The sequence below is a fragment of the Pinus tabuliformis genome, chromosome 9 (assembly GCF_031772625.1).
Source record: "Pinus tabuliformis cultivar Carrire ecotype Pingquan chromosome 9, CPIR1, whole genome shotgun sequence".
In the NCBI taxonomy this organism is placed as follows: Eukaryota; Viridiplantae; Streptophyta; class Pinopsida; order Pinales; family Pinaceae; genus Pinus; species Pinus tabuliformis.
This window is the reverse complement of record NC_142307.1, coordinates 1,939,173,739-1,939,188,774: the sequence shown is the minus strand read 5'-3', so window position 1 is coordinate 1,939,188,774 and position 15,036 is coordinate 1,939,173,739. Positions and strand designations below refer to the sequence as shown.

The window sequence follows — 15,036 nt, the reverse complement described above, 5'->3', positions numbered from 1 at the left end:
AACTTACAACAATATTAACATCCTGCAAATATTCTCATCTATGAGGAGCTTTGGGGGCCTATAGATTACAAGAGAATAGCAGAAATTCTTCACTAAACATGTTAGTAGCGTACTGATCATCTTGGCGGTTGGAGACAGAACTGGTGTTGAAGCTCTCTTTCCTCACAAACCCAGCAGGGCCTTTCTTGTCATAATTCTGAGTACAAAATTTGACTGTCATTTTCTGCATCTTTCTATTTATATACATTGTTTGAACTCCTGTACAAAATTTCCCACAGAAGAGAAACAAAAGATATTACAATCATATTGTAAGAGAAACAAAAGATATTACAATCATATTGTAAGAGAAATGATCTGGCTACTAACAAATGAAAACCAACATGAAATGATGATCTGTATTAACTGCATGTGGGCATCAGACTGTCCTTGTACAGTGACTTAAGCTATTTGGCCAGCAAGAAATGAAAAGAATTCAAAACAAAGATGTTATTACTAATCAAGTTTGACACAAGAATAGATATGCATATTAAGGGACACAGCCACCTTTAAAGGAAAAGAAACAAATAATACTAAGATCCCCAGATATATATATAACAATAGTGTGGAGTTATTTCAACGAGGCTTGTCAAGGTAATCCCAGCTATTGTGGATCATGAGGCATTACTTTAAGAGACAATTACGAGATCAGTTTCAAAGCAGAGCTGTAGGAGATGGATCAAACAACAGAGCAGAACTTTATGCTTTTTGGTAGATTCTGAAAATAGCAATAGAGAAAGGTTTAAATTGTCTACAGGTGATAAGAGATTCCAAACACATTGCAGAGAGGTCAAATGGAAATTTTAATCAGGAAAATTTGCAGCTGGCCCATCATTGGATGGAATCAGAGAAGCAAGGAAAAATTCCATGTCATTATCTTTTCAGCATGTCTGCAAGGGATAAATATGAAGGCTGATATATTGTCCAAGTAAGCACTGAGGATGCAGAACAGATGGATGGAGATGATTGAATACCCCATCTGGACCTTCTCATTCAATCTATTTCTAATCAAGCTATTATAGTAATGACCTTTTGGATGGTTGTTTTGGAAGCAGTGTGTTGTAAAATTTCCATGTTTAAGAAACTGATCGTAAGTAGTTTTCTTTGGTGTCTTGAAAAACCTGGAGGATTGCATTAGGTGAAGGTTTTTGAAATTTCTTAAGAGTTCATGTATGGCACAAAACACACACACATATATATGAGAGCACTGGATTTATCAGAGGGTTGGTGGATGGGAGATCGCTGAAGAAGTTGTGGTCTCTTTCCCAATTTCCCTGTGATCCCAGTTTCTGTGGGAAAACTCTCAACATCAAGTTTTTCTTAAACTCTCAATGAAATTTTCCTTCTATCAGAACCCTTTCATTCAGATGTGCTTTTGCATGCTGCAATCTAGAAAAACTTGTTGTCACTTTCATCTTGCCAAAACATGAAGAGTGTAAGTATCAGACAATAATCACAGACAATAATCACAGACAATAATCTAAAAATATTTTGCGAACAATTTTTGTCACGTTTATCAAGCCAAAGCATGAAGACTCTAAGCTTCACAGAAAATTCCATCTTTCAAATTAAACAACATAATATTACAAAACATGCAAGTCCAGAACATAATTTTTTTTAAACTCACAAAACTAATTTCATTACTAATAATTGGGCAAAAGTTAAAACATTGCTTCCTGGAAGAGGGCACATATAGATATATATTAAAGAAAGGGTTGACACGAAAATAAAACACAAATCTCTGTTCTTAAAGTAGTCTTAAGCATGGAATACAATTCAGATTATTTTTTCTGGCTGACTACCGACCCTAAAGAGAGGGGAATTAGTTTAAAAACGTTTTGCCTGCTGGAAACCACATTGAGCTAGCACAGAATCCAACTACCAATTAACTCATAAAGTCACATTTAACTTCAGATACAAGGCATCGCACTAGATATATGGAAGCTTATGTAACAGAAGCTACACATAATGATTTGATCTTAGAGAAAAGCACAACTCAGCAAAACATAGTATGTAATTGTACCTCAGCCAAGGAATTGTGCAGATTGAGCTCCTCCTCAGTCGCTTTTCGTAGCTCACTGATTGATGATTTATCATCGTCATCATCTGCGCAATCCTCTGCCATCTTGTACCTATATGCAACCCATGAAAGCATCCATTTAGGCAGACATTTATATTCAATACAAATCTATGGCTTGGTGTATAAAGAAAGAAAAGCCAACAACCAGAGTCGTCTTTCTTGTATTTCTTTACATTCATCAATTTGTGAATATAACTATTAATGGCTGATAACAAGTTCAAAACACAAAGATGTACAGTACATGACATGTGCAACAACACCCTCAGTGAGAATTCCTATGGCTAAATACCAACTGTGTTTGCAATTGTAGCAAATGACAAGCCATTTGATTAAAGACTGCCCTCTTGAATATCTTGCACTGTAGAGGAAACAAAAGTTAAAAACCCAGCCTGTGTCATCTTCGTCAAGTATATTTGAGGCCCAGGACCTCACACAAACATCTATGTTTAACGCAGAATACTAATGTAAGATTTGGTAATAATAAAAAATGTCAACAATCAGACTTGTGATTCTCTTATTTCTTTATTATATATTCATCTCTTCGAGAAAACACAGAGATACAGAGCGTGAGATGTGCAATAAATTTTGCCCGCCAAGTTTTGTGCATTATTGAATATCTTATTATAATAAACTACATTAATAACAACCACAAAGAAAACATCCACAAGGCATGAGACTAAAATTATTTCAGCCAAAAACCTATTGCATATCCATTTTAAGTATATTGAATGGCACATTTCAATTGCTCAGATTCAGTTAACCCTTAACATACCCTCAGGTCCATCTCTGCACTTCAGTATCTGGTGTCCAACACTAAGAGTATTATCAATTATATGGAAATTCATTTCTCAGTGTTAATTGATTGATCAAATATAATTGCTTGGAGGTCCTTACATTGAACTGGGAGTTATATATAGATAGCAACCTAACAAGTTTATGTAATATGCACAGCTCAAGTGTTTACACATCCTAAGTTTGTTATACAAATTTGGATACTTGGATATGTTTCTAGTTTGGAATTCAAGCTTTTTTCAGAAACAAGAATAGAAACAAGAATTGTAACTTGATCAATACCAACTTACCATTCAATTAAGAGCAGTGGACAACAGACTTCAACAGACTTCATCTGAAGGCATGATGCAAGAACATACTGTTAAACAACCCGCTGTGTCCAGACTCCAGCTATTCTCAAAATAGAATGCATATCATACAAAAACAGCTAATTTATTTATGAGATACAAGAGGTTGCAACAGGCAAAAGCCATGAGTGGCAACAAAAGAAAAAGGTTCCTGCTTCATAAGCACATGCTCTCGAGCTATGATACATACAACGCATGATTTATGAGAATGCGACCCAACTTTAAGCATAGATTGCACTATGGGCCATGATGTTCTACTGACAGAAAGGTCATGGTTTCCCATTCTACCATTCCGGCAACTTATTAATTTCTCCAAAAAAATACCATCTCAGCCCTGGTTCAGGGGGTATATGCTAAGAACATATAATAAACTCTTCTTTTCAGCAGGTCTTCCTGCTGTTTATGTATCAACCAATTCAACAATCCACCTCCCATTTTGCAGGAAATGGCACCGAGGAAACAAATTTTACAACATCCAGAGAAGTAGATTACTTGTTGATGCTATCCCTTGCTGACCCCTGTGCTTCTATCTGTTGCATACCCATTTGCAAGCAGGTAGGCGTAAAGAAGATGATTCCAGGTGTCTGGCACCCCAGGTAGACACCAATGGCTGCAATCTTGCCTGTACATCGGAGCTGTTCCTTGTCCTTCCCCTAAATAATACAATGAGGGATGACCATCCTTCCTGAATTCTGTTAAGTATGTTATGTTCAATAACTGAGCATTCTTCTTGCCACTGAGTTGTTTGATTGCTTCAGACATGATTTGATTACTTACTAGCTCCCTTTGAAACCAAGTAGAATTTACCTCTGCCCGAGTTTCCTTATGACACTGCCCTCCAGTATTCCATGACCCTCCTCTGCATTCTTCAAAAGAGCTGTCCAAAGTGGAATTTGGCCCTAGTTGCCAATTTTAACAGATAGCGATCTAGGCTCTCACAAAGCAATTAAATTTCAACATTCTAATCAATTGAATGGTCTTTCTACAAGTTATCGACACATAATACAACATCCAGTCAGAGCACAGATATGTGTGGTCCTAGAACATCATATTACGCAAAGCAGCAGTGGTATTGTAAAACTTATTGCCAAGTCTTACAAGAACAGACTCAACTATCTATCTCATTTAAACCTCGATTATACTACAATAAAGCCATATCAATGGAACAATAATGCCAGAAAAACAAAAGCGTTATCCAACCTCTCTGCTACAACGTTACACTTCAATAACTCTTGAATCTCCTCTTGAGTAGGCGGTTCAGCAGAATCTGGTAGAACCTTTGCAACACCCTTAGGAACCCAACACACTGCTGCAATCATTCTGCAGCTTATGATAGAGATCTGCTTCATTGAATAATGAAAAGTAAGCATCAGCTTAAATATTAAGTCTGAAAAACACAACCGTAAGAATTGAAAAAACTTCAAAGAATGAATGATCACATGTAGTAAAGACATTGTCCTCTGTTTATCAGAAATTGGGCATTGTCAACCATCCCAGTTACCATATCATATGTTTGTATGCAAGAATCCTTTATGTCAGTCACTCATATGTTCTTTGTCAATCAACTTGAAAAAGATATTCATAGCAAAAAATCTAGATGTTCTTTAGAAAAACAAACCAGCAGCCCTTAATCATTGCCTACATGGTAATCTGATGCCTAGGGATATCCACTACACATCCAATTAAAAAAAAGAAAAAGAAAAAAAAAATCGATATACATGTGGCTTTGTTGATCCTATATAGCGGAGGGTTTTGGATTCAATGAGCGTTCACGCATAGCAACGCAATTATTTTCAAGCTATGATTTTGGGGGCATTTATAGGTCTTTAACCTTTTCACCGGATCTGTATTGCAATTTATCCAGAGCAATGATATATGCAGAGCAATGATATATGCGTGGATTTTGGAGGGATTCTGCGTGCTGAAACTTTGTGAATGACTTTGTTTTAACTTCCCCAGTTTTGACATCAAAAGTCATATAACACGGTCAAATCCTACCATTTAAGAGGAAAGCATGGTGTAGTGTTTGTGCCCTGAGTTTCACCAGCTCAAAATCAAAATCAAAATATTACATAGAAGAATGGTTTTAATTTCCTTTTTCATGTCCATTACATACATTCTCCATCTTCTGAACTGAAAGCATTTGCCAGCAAATTTTATGAATAAATCATTTCTCTAAGTTTAGACCAGTGAAGCCAAAACTACCTGAAGTGAACAGGAGAATAACTGCGCAAGAACACATGGGTTTTCTCAGATTTGGCATGCTGGAGGACCCATTGAACCCATGTCTTCATTGCTCTCCTAAGTCCAGTTTCGACATCCATCTTCATGTCCACAGTATTGCCCTCCTGGAAATAACAACCCCTGCAAAAAACTTCTATCAAAATATTCCAATCCCCTCAAACTGACATAGTTTCTTCTCTCAAAAACTAAAGACCAAAAAACCATGCATACCCTCTTATTGTCTTCTCATAGTTCCACCAGTGTCCTGTGTTGAAGATGAGCACATCTACATTAGACCAAAGATGTGAAGTATAATCCATGGCATTGACTTTAAGCGTGGTTCGAACCTCAGGAGGAGCTCCCCTAGGCGGGCGGCCCTGGAAAACCAAAAACGGTGACATGTAATATTCTACTGTACAATTATAATCTTCAAATTTGAAGGACAGAAATCCCTTGTGCTTTGTGATGGGATTTCCGTGGACTTCGTAAATCCGGGACTTGTTCGGGATTGCTCCGGATAGCATGCAAATCAGAGACTCCCACTGGTTCCTTCCAATGGAATCCCCTACAAACACCACACGACTGTTCCGAATCCTTTTTCATGTCCATTACATACATTCTCCATCTTCTGAACTGAAAGCATTTGCCAGCAAATTTTATGAATAAATCATTTCTCTAAGTTTAGACCAGTGAAGCCAAAACTACCTGAAGTGAACAGGAGAATAACTGCGCAAGAACACATGGGTTTTCTCAGATTTGGCATGCTGGAGGACCCATTGAACCCATGTCTTCATTGCTCTCCTAAGTCCAGTTTCGACATCCATCTTCATGTCCACAGTATTGCCCTCCTGGAAATAACAACCCCTGCAAAAAACTTCTATCAAAATATTCCAATCCCCTCAAACTGACATAGTTTCTTCTCTCAAAAACTAAAGACCAAAAAACCATGCATACCCTCTTATTGTCTTCTCATAGTTCCACCAGTGTCTTGTGTTGAAGATGAGCACATCTACATTAGACCAAAGATGTGAAGTATAATCCATGGCATTGACTTTAAGCGTGGTTCGAACCTCAGGAGGAGCTCCCCTAGGCGGGCGGCCCTGGAAAACCAAAAACGGTGACATGTAATATTCTATTGTACAATTATAATCTTCAAATTTGAAGGACAGAAATCCCTTGTGCTTTGTGATGGGATTTCCGTGGACTTCGTAAATCCGGGACTTGTTCGGGATTGCTCCGGATAGCATGCAAATCAGAGACTCCCACTGGTTCCTTCCAATGGAATCCCCTACAAACACCACACGACTGTTCCGAATCCTCTCCAGAAAAGTGTTTGCATTGAACCTGAAGTTCAATTCAAACAAGATATTAAATCTATCTGATGAATGTTGAGAAGAATATGAGCTCAGAAATACACGCACAGATAAACCAGAGATTTCAAACTTTTAAAGACACAGCATTTAGCATCAAAGGTCTGAGGGACCGGAAAGAACAGAGCTCATGGCGAGGCCGCGTAAAATATTTTCACAGGACCAAGAAGGAGAAAGGATGAAGCATGCCCTCCTGGTTTTCGGCCTCGATCTGATCTGTAACGGCACTTGCCCTTATTTTGCGATGGCTAGGTCGTGCAGCATGAACTCCCGTAATACGCAGGTAATGAGGTGTCGTAAAAAGTCAGTTCCTGAACAAATACGCAAACAAATTGCTCGCTCTATACCCGCTAAGTCGTTTCCCTGAACAAATACGAAAAACATTGCCCACTCCGCCAGGTGTCAGCATGAGAATAAGCCTGAACAAATACTAAGCAAATTGCCCAGTCCGCCAGGTGTCAGCGTGAGAATTAAAAGGACGACGAAAGTCCCTTTCAAAGGAAGGCCTATCGGCCTAAATATTTTAATTTTATAAATTTTATAATTCAATTTAATTTAATTTTATATATAATATTTGGTTGAATTGAAATATTAATTGATACATAAATATATTAATTAAAACATAGCATTTATTACAAATAAATAATATAGTGTATATTAAGATGACACTTACCGTATATATCAATCACATTTATTAATGTGATTGTGCTAATTATATTTATTTAAAGAAAAGAAATATTATACTAATTTATAATATAAATATTTAATATTTCCCTAAAAACTAAAAAAGAGCATCATTATCTAAAAGAGTATCATTATCTATTTATATTGGTTTATCATATTATTGATCTATATATTAAAAGATTATTATCTTTTCTAATTACATTATTGTCCATTACATATCAGTTTATCATATAATTGATCGATATATTAAAAGAGATTACTATCTCTTCTAATGGTTGATAATATAACATAAAACTTAGATGAAAAGAGAATATTCCTATATTAAGTAGTGGGGCTTATGAAATTATCTTCTTTTATTTGTCCCTATAGGTTGTTGATTGGCTGGGTTTCTCTTGGGCTACACCAAAACGTTGGGATCCTTTGTTATGAAAGTAGGATTGTCTTGTGTGCTCACAAAGCTAGGGGAACCCTTGTTTGGTGACATAGTGTCAATATTCTCATTTTATAGTTGAGAGAATACAATTTCAATTCAAAACATTGTTTTACAAGCTACAACAAATTTCTCATCTAATATGTTAATTTTATGAAGTTTATCGTATGTTGAAGCATTATCTCTTCCATGACCATAATCTTTTTTAGATTATGGTGTGGAAAAAGACTCAATTTTTATCATGAATATGAGATGTGGGGTTTTCAGCCTACAAAAGTCCTAATTTAAATATTAGGAACCCTAATGGATCTATATAATTTAAGGATGTACTCAAAGGGAAGAATGCCACTCAAGTGGAACAATCTCAAAATTTTAGAGGACCTTACATTGTTGAGCAAATGGACAAGATACATGCTATGGAGGTAAAATATGATTTTGTTGATCTTCAAACCATGACATTAATATGTCAATTTAATGGTTTCTTGACAAAACCACAAGATTTATATGAATGGGTATACTCTTCTTGTGAAACAAAGTGTGATCTCTATTTGTGCTCAAAATGTTTTTTCATAGTATAGTTTGAGACACAGCAAGACAAGGAAAAAGTTATAAATGAAGGACCATGGTTTTGGGGTAGATACATGCTTTCTATGACCCCATGGTTTCTAGGTTTTGACGCAAAAAATATGGTGGTAACAACGATCCCAGTTTGGGTAAGGTTATCAATCCTTCCCCTTCCCTTCTGGCATCGTTAGGTCTTGGAGGGCATTAGCAATATCTTGGGAAAATTAAAAAAAATGGACTTGAACAAAAGATCAAAAGGTATCTTTACTTTTGTAAGGATATGTGTAGAGATTGACCTTAGTAAAGTCTCCATGATCATCTTCTTATAAAACATGAAAACTTTCAGTGGACACGGATGCTAGACTACGAGAACACGGGTTCCAGATTCTGAACTTGTTTTCAAATAGGACATCTGCAGAATTCTTTCCCTCAAGCCAAAAAGGCACCAAAAAGAAAAAAGGGCAAGGCCCAAAGTAGAGGAGTTGGTAGTTTCCAAACAACACAGAAGATGATGAAGAAAAGCTCAAGGAAGAACATCCAAATTTAGAAGCTCAGAGTCAAGCTAGTATCCAATCCAATGGTGATGAAGGGGATAGATATGGATCAATGGATGTCACCCAAAGGGGGACTGAATCAACCAAGATCATAATTCCAGAGGAATAGAAAGAGGAAAGTACCCACGAAAAATTATTCAAGAGGCATAAAGAGATCTCATGTATTTGAGAGCTCGGACTCAGATAAAGAAGTTCCCTCAAAGATGAATGGAAATCAATTGGAAATAGTAACAGTTGTTCTCAATCAATCAGTTTGGTGAAAGGTGGAAAGAAAAAAAGGGAAGTTAAGTGATTTTTATCACACTTAACCTCGTAAATTTTAATGTATTGATTTTTATATACAATGTCTTTCTTTATACTGTGTATCAACTGAAAAGTTGATGATTGAATGCTTTTGGACATCTACATAATGTAATTTTATACATATTCTCAGGGTGAATAAAATTACAATTTTTTCTTCAGAAAAAATAAAAATAAATGAAATAATATTTTTATTAAAAAAATATTATAATAATTTATAATATAAACCATTACAATTAATGTAAACTATTATTTTATATTATTTATTTTAAAATTTTATATATTAATTTTTATTCAACAAAAATAATAAATATAATTACGTTGTACACGTGGTCAATTTAATACATGAACCCACAAATAATATAGAAAGGTTTTCAGTTTCTTTAATACATTTCTCTCATTGATTTATTAAAAAATCGAAACGTGGCTAGCTTTATGATTTATTAAAAAAATATTTTTGTTTGACCGTTCATTTGGTGTCAGTCTGCTACATTTGGCGTGGCAAATCAGTCTGCTACATTTGGTGTGGCGGTTGAGTTCACTAGACGTTTGCACTAAGTCAAATGTGCATCTCATGTTCGTTGGGTATAAAAAAAGTTAGTTTGTCGGTTCACAATTATGCTTTTGAAATACCTTAATTCTATGAAACACAACATTTATTCCTCAAAAACCAGGATTGTAATGGAATAGTATAACTCTTCTTTAAAAACTTTTGTTCACGGAAGGTAGTATTATCATAATTACATTTACATTGTGTGTTATTAGGGTTTCAAATTTTAATTTAATAATTATATGTAATATTTTAATTAACATTTTTTTATAATTCAATGATTAATTTAATTTTATATTAAGATGAGGTCCATGGTACATATCAATTATATTTATTAATGTGGTTGTACTAGTTATATTTGTTTAGAGAAAAGAAATATTATACTAATTTATAATAAAGTAATTAATATTTTTCTAAAAACCAAAAAACATTTTGATATTTATTTTATATACAAAAAGAGTATAAATATTTTTGTTGCTTAGGCAACTAGACTCTTCTTAACTGAGAAGGAGCATTATTGTCCATTGCATATCAGTTTATCATATAATTGATCGATATATTAAGAGAGATTACTATCTTTTCTAATGATTGATAACATAACATAAAACTTAGATGAAAAGAGAATATTCCTAGATCAAGTAGTGGGGTCTATGAAATTATCTTCTTTTATTTGTCCATATAGATTCTTGAATGGCCGGGTTTCTCTTGGACTACACCAAAATGTTGGGATCCTTTGTTATGAAAATAGGATTGCCTTGTGTGCTCACAAAGCTAGGGGAACCCTTGTTTGGTGACATAGTGTTAATATTCTCATTTTAGAGTTGAGAGAATACAATTTCAATTCAAAACATTGTTTTACAAGCTACAACAAATTTCTCATCTAATATGTCAATTTTATGAAGTTTATCGTATGTTGAAGCATCCTCTCTTCCATGACCTAGGAGATAAGTGCCTTAATTATCTACCAGGTCTCAATAATTCCAAAAAAAATTGTCTACACAATTTTAGTGAAACTTGGATCTTGAACCTAACTCTAAAATCCTCTAATTTTGTTCATTAGACAACTTCTATATTTTTCTTCCAATAATACTCTCCATTTCCTCTAATTCAATCTTGATAAAATCAAATAACCTAAAATAAAATAACAATTAACCATGACTCAGGCATTTTCTCTACCTAGTGACAAAAAAATATTCAATCTTGATGAATAACACTTTCTCCCAATCCTTAATAGGTTGAAATCCAAGAGGCCCCAATCTCATGATGCAGGGTTTCATGACTTAGGTTACTTGCCTAAGTGTCATATGCAACCAAGGAATGCTACTATCACCCATTAGTGTCGTGAAACGTCCAACCTCCCCCAACCTTCCATATCACGACCAACCTCCCCCAACCTTCCATTATTTACACTCGTACTACGTTGCATGTTGGCGGTCAAACACACGTGGGTGATGTCGTGGCCCCACTCTCAATTGCCCTATCCTTATAAATATAAATGATCACAATTTAATATAGGCAACAATATATTATTGAAAAAATAATATTACATTATTCCACAAAAATAATAATTTAAGATAATGACTTATAAAAATACATTAAATGAAAAAGTGAAAAGCTGTTATTATTTGTACAGAGAGAGTTGTTCAAAACTTTCTACACTCTATATAATATAGACAATAATATATTATTATACAAATAATAATACATTATTCTACAAAATAATAATTTAAGATAATGACTTATAAAAATAAGTTAAATTGAAAAAGTTTGTTCAAAACTCTCCACACAATAAAGTAATAGAAGAATAATTAAAATAATTAAAAAATTGGATATATATAGTTAATTGATTTGTTTTGAAAGATGGAAAAAATAATTATTAAAATATCTATTTACACTTTAGTGATAAAATATTTCATTACGTAAATAAAGTTTTTATAATACAAATTTTCATATTAATTTATTAATTAAAATTAAAATTTATTTATTTTTATTTAATAAACTTCTAAATTCTTTTATTAACAATTTTTTATAAAAATGATAAAATTAAATCATATAATTAATTACTAAATAAAACCATAAAAATATAATATTAGTCGAATTTATTAAGTGAAAATTAAATCATATAATTAATTACTAGATTTATTAAATAAAAATATAATATTAGATTAAAAGTATTTTGTATATTTAATCATAAAAATATAATATTAAATTAAGAGTATTTTGTTTTTTTATTAAGTCATAAGTTACTAAAAATTATAGTTTATTTTAATTATTATTTTTACTCAATTTTAACTACTAGCATAACCATATAATTAAATGGTTAATGAATATCAACATACTATATCAAACATTTATCAACATTTACTTACAAAGCATTGATGTCTCACAAAACACATTTAGTCATATATCCCTTTAAGTATTTGTATATATAATTTTCAAAAGTTTCTTGAGTGATGGCTGGATATTTGGATTGGTGTTATTAATCCTTGAACAAGTCTAACATTGGATGGTGGGGATTGAAAGGGAAGATGATGATTGAACATGCGATAACTTTCAACAAATCTTCAATTTAAGTTCACGTTGACATGTGCTCATTAAGAAGTACTTCGTCATGCTAAGCTACTTACCCTAGGCATTTGGAATGACTAATTTATAACTAATAATTCAATGTATAAAATGAGAAAGATCAAATGCACATATGTTTCTCATTCTATGATCTACACTAATGTTAGAGGAAGTATTTTGTAGAGAGAATTTGTGGTCTTCCTCTAATCTACGATCTACGTTAAACTTAGAGGAAGTATTCTATAGAGAGAATGTGAGATCTCTTTCTCCCTATGTCTACACAATAATAGTATTAGTATTAAAAAATCCTCAACATTGGAAGAGATCTTGGGGACATGGACAATTTTTTATAGTGTTGCTAGCCAATTTTATCAATTTAATTCATTTGAATTTCAGGAGAAGTTTTTTTTTAATTGGTGGCCATGGCCGAACTATCACTTTCTCCTTCGAATTCCCTAGTTAAGGCACCCATCTAAACATAGGTTGCAAGCATAAAAATCCTCATCCAGATCTTGATGGTCAACAACTCATGACATTTCACATATGATTCCACTACCTTGCAAATAGGCAACTAGATCTTAGCTCTGACAACATATGAAGAGCTTCAATTGGATCAGCTCTAGGATTATGGAAGCTTATAAACCTTGGTTTATATTCAGTTTGGCCCTTCTGCTATAAAGTGGCGGTGGCTTATGTGGAGTGAATGTTAGTCTCCACGAGAGTTTAATATTGGAAAGTGGAGATTAAAAGAGAAGACAATGATTGAATGCATTCTCATCCTTCAATCGAGAAGTTCCCTTCCAATTTTAAATATGACTTATTGGCATACTTATTTCCAATAATAGATATATATATGTGTGTGTGTGTGTGTGTGTTTGTGTGTGTGTGTGTGTGTGTGTGTGTGTGTGTATGTTTTCACTTCTTTTTGAAGTCATATTTTGAATTTTTTGTGGTTTTAATTATATATAAACTATCTTTATAGTGTTCATTTATTTTTTAGAAGTATAAATTTTATATTAAAAATTTAACAAAATATTAAGAAAAAATATTATATTAAGGGATTCAATATTTTCTCTAGTTTTTTCTAGGTTCAAGCTCCTTTTTACTAATTTTTTATAGCTCTTCGCCTAATAAGAATCTCAAGTTCTCTCTGGAGTGTGTGGTGCTCCTCCTCTTTACATGCTTCAAGGCTTGGTTTGGGGACTAGGCTCTTTCTCCTTTCTTGCCCAAGTTTTCAAGGTATTGATTCTTTGTCTTTATCTCTTGTATGGTTGGCATTTGGTTATGTGTTGGTGGGTGGCTTCCCTTGGTCTCTTCTACCACCTCATAATGAAAATGGGAAACTTCCATGTTGTCTCTACTTTCAGTTTAAGAAGTTCCTACAAGTGGTCCCCTTCATGCCCCAAGCCACCCCGTTTCGGAAAACTATCACCCCAAGTTATTTGATCATAAAAGGATGCTCTTGCAGTGGCCACAACCTTCCAACTCTAATTTTATGAGGAAAAATTAAAAAGAAACTGAGGCTATGGAAAAGAAATCCAAAGGAAGTGATAGTAGCTCCCTAGGGAGTAGCTGAAGGCCAATTTCAATGAGTATATTTATGACCTCAGTTACTCACAAACAAAGGATGTAAAAATTATGAAGTTCATTGAGCTCTGTTAGCTCAACAAGTTTTTCATTGCTCAAATCATCGAGGAAACGGGTGGCTTTCAAATTACCATCTAGGAAAAGTTGCATAGCATGGAACAAGAGTTTGGCATTATATGCAAAGAAGTTTTCAAATTTGAGTTTTCAATGGCATTTCCAATTTTTCTCCATGGAGTATTTTGATCATACCCATATATATGGGGGCTCTCCCTCTAATCCTATTTTGGTTGAACATGAATCAATTCATTAGCACAATATGAAGGCAAAGTTAAAGTACAAGCATAATCTCCTAGAATAATTTCTTTATTATTTGTTGTATTTTTACTAAAATTAACTAGTACTAAAATCCATGTTAATCGTCGCTATTTTGTTTATTTTTCTTAATTCATGATGTGTTTGTGTGTCTATAAGAATCAACAACTGGGCTGAGCTCATACTCATGTGACATGGGATCAGTTTCGAACACTACTTCTAAATCTCTAGGTGAACCTATGCCCACCCCACACGACTCACAAAACTTTTAGAAAAAAATTAAATCTTGAACCACACACTTTACAAAACCTTATTATCATAACGATCACCCATTTAATTGTGAAAACATGATATAATAAATAAATAATTATTCAATTTATTATTTATATAAACAATACTAATATAAAAAATAAACATATTGCTAGACTTATGATCTTTGTTTCGTGAATAACATGCCACAAGAATTGTTTGATCATACTTTTCATACTATGTTAATATTAAACTTAACTAACTTACCCCCATCAAGAAAAACCTCACAACTTAAAATTTTACTTATTTTTCAATTTGTATTAAATGATCTTTTACATAATCATCCATTTCACTTCTCAATGAATTATCAAATTTTCTACTGATCATCCTTGA

General features: G+C 33.6%; 2 protein-coding genes across 2 annotated transcripts; both read right to left on the bottom strand.

Moving 5' to 3' along the window:
- Positions 1 to 3,301: 3,301 nt before the first annotated feature.
- LOC149156725 (protein trichome birefringence-like 11) lies at positions 3,302 to 6,002 on the bottom strand. The gene is made up of 3 exons (XM_089445163.1): positions 5,710 to 6,002; positions 5,461 to 5,619; positions 3,302 to 4,114 (listed from the first exon to the last, which is right to left on the bottom strand). The coding sequence occupies exons 1-3, from the start codon at positions 6,000 to 6,002 to the stop codon at positions 3,757 to 3,759; spliced, it is 810 nt and encodes a 269-aa protein (XP_089301289.1). The 3' UTR covers positions 3,302 to 3,756.
- Positions 6,003 to 6,085: 83 nt separating this feature from the next.
- LOC149156724 (protein trichome birefringence-like 11) lies at positions 6,086 to 7,115 on the bottom strand. Its single transcript, XM_089445164.1, has 2 exons — positions 6,433 to 7,115; positions 6,086 to 6,342 (listed from the first exon to the last, which is right to left on the bottom strand). Exons 1-2 carry the CDS (start codon positions 6,723 to 6,725, stop codon positions 6,180 to 6,182), a joined length of 456 nt encoding a protein of 151 aa, XP_089301290.1. The 5' UTR covers positions 6,726 to 7,115; the 3' UTR covers positions 6,086 to 6,179.
- Positions 7,116 to 15,036: the final 7,921 nt, after the last annotated feature.

What these genes read in the sequence shown, in the direction of transcription:
- LOC149156724 (XM_089445164.1), bottom strand. Translation starts at nt 6,725, where the DNA reads ATGCTATCCGGAGCAATCCCGAACAAGTCCCGGATTTACGAAGTCCAC. An exon ending in TATGAGAAGACAATAAGAGG is followed by an intron (nt 6,343 to 6,432) that starts GTATGCATGGTT and finishes AGTTTTTTGCAG; the next exon opens with GGGTTGTTATTTCCAGGAGG.
- LOC149156725 (XM_089445163.1), bottom strand. Translation starts at nt 6,002, where the DNA reads ATGCTATCCGGAGCAATCCCGAACAAGTCCCGGATTTACGAAGTCCAC. An exon ending in TATGAGAAGACAATAAGAGG is followed by an intron (nt 5,620 to 5,709) that starts GTATGCATGGTT and finishes AGTTTTTTGCAG; the next exon opens with GGGTTGTTATTTCCAGGAGG. An exon ending in TATTCTCCTGTTCACTTCAG is followed by an intron (nt 4,115 to 5,460) that starts GTAGTTTTGGCT and finishes TGAAGAATGCAG; the next exon opens with AGGAGGGTCATGGAATACTG.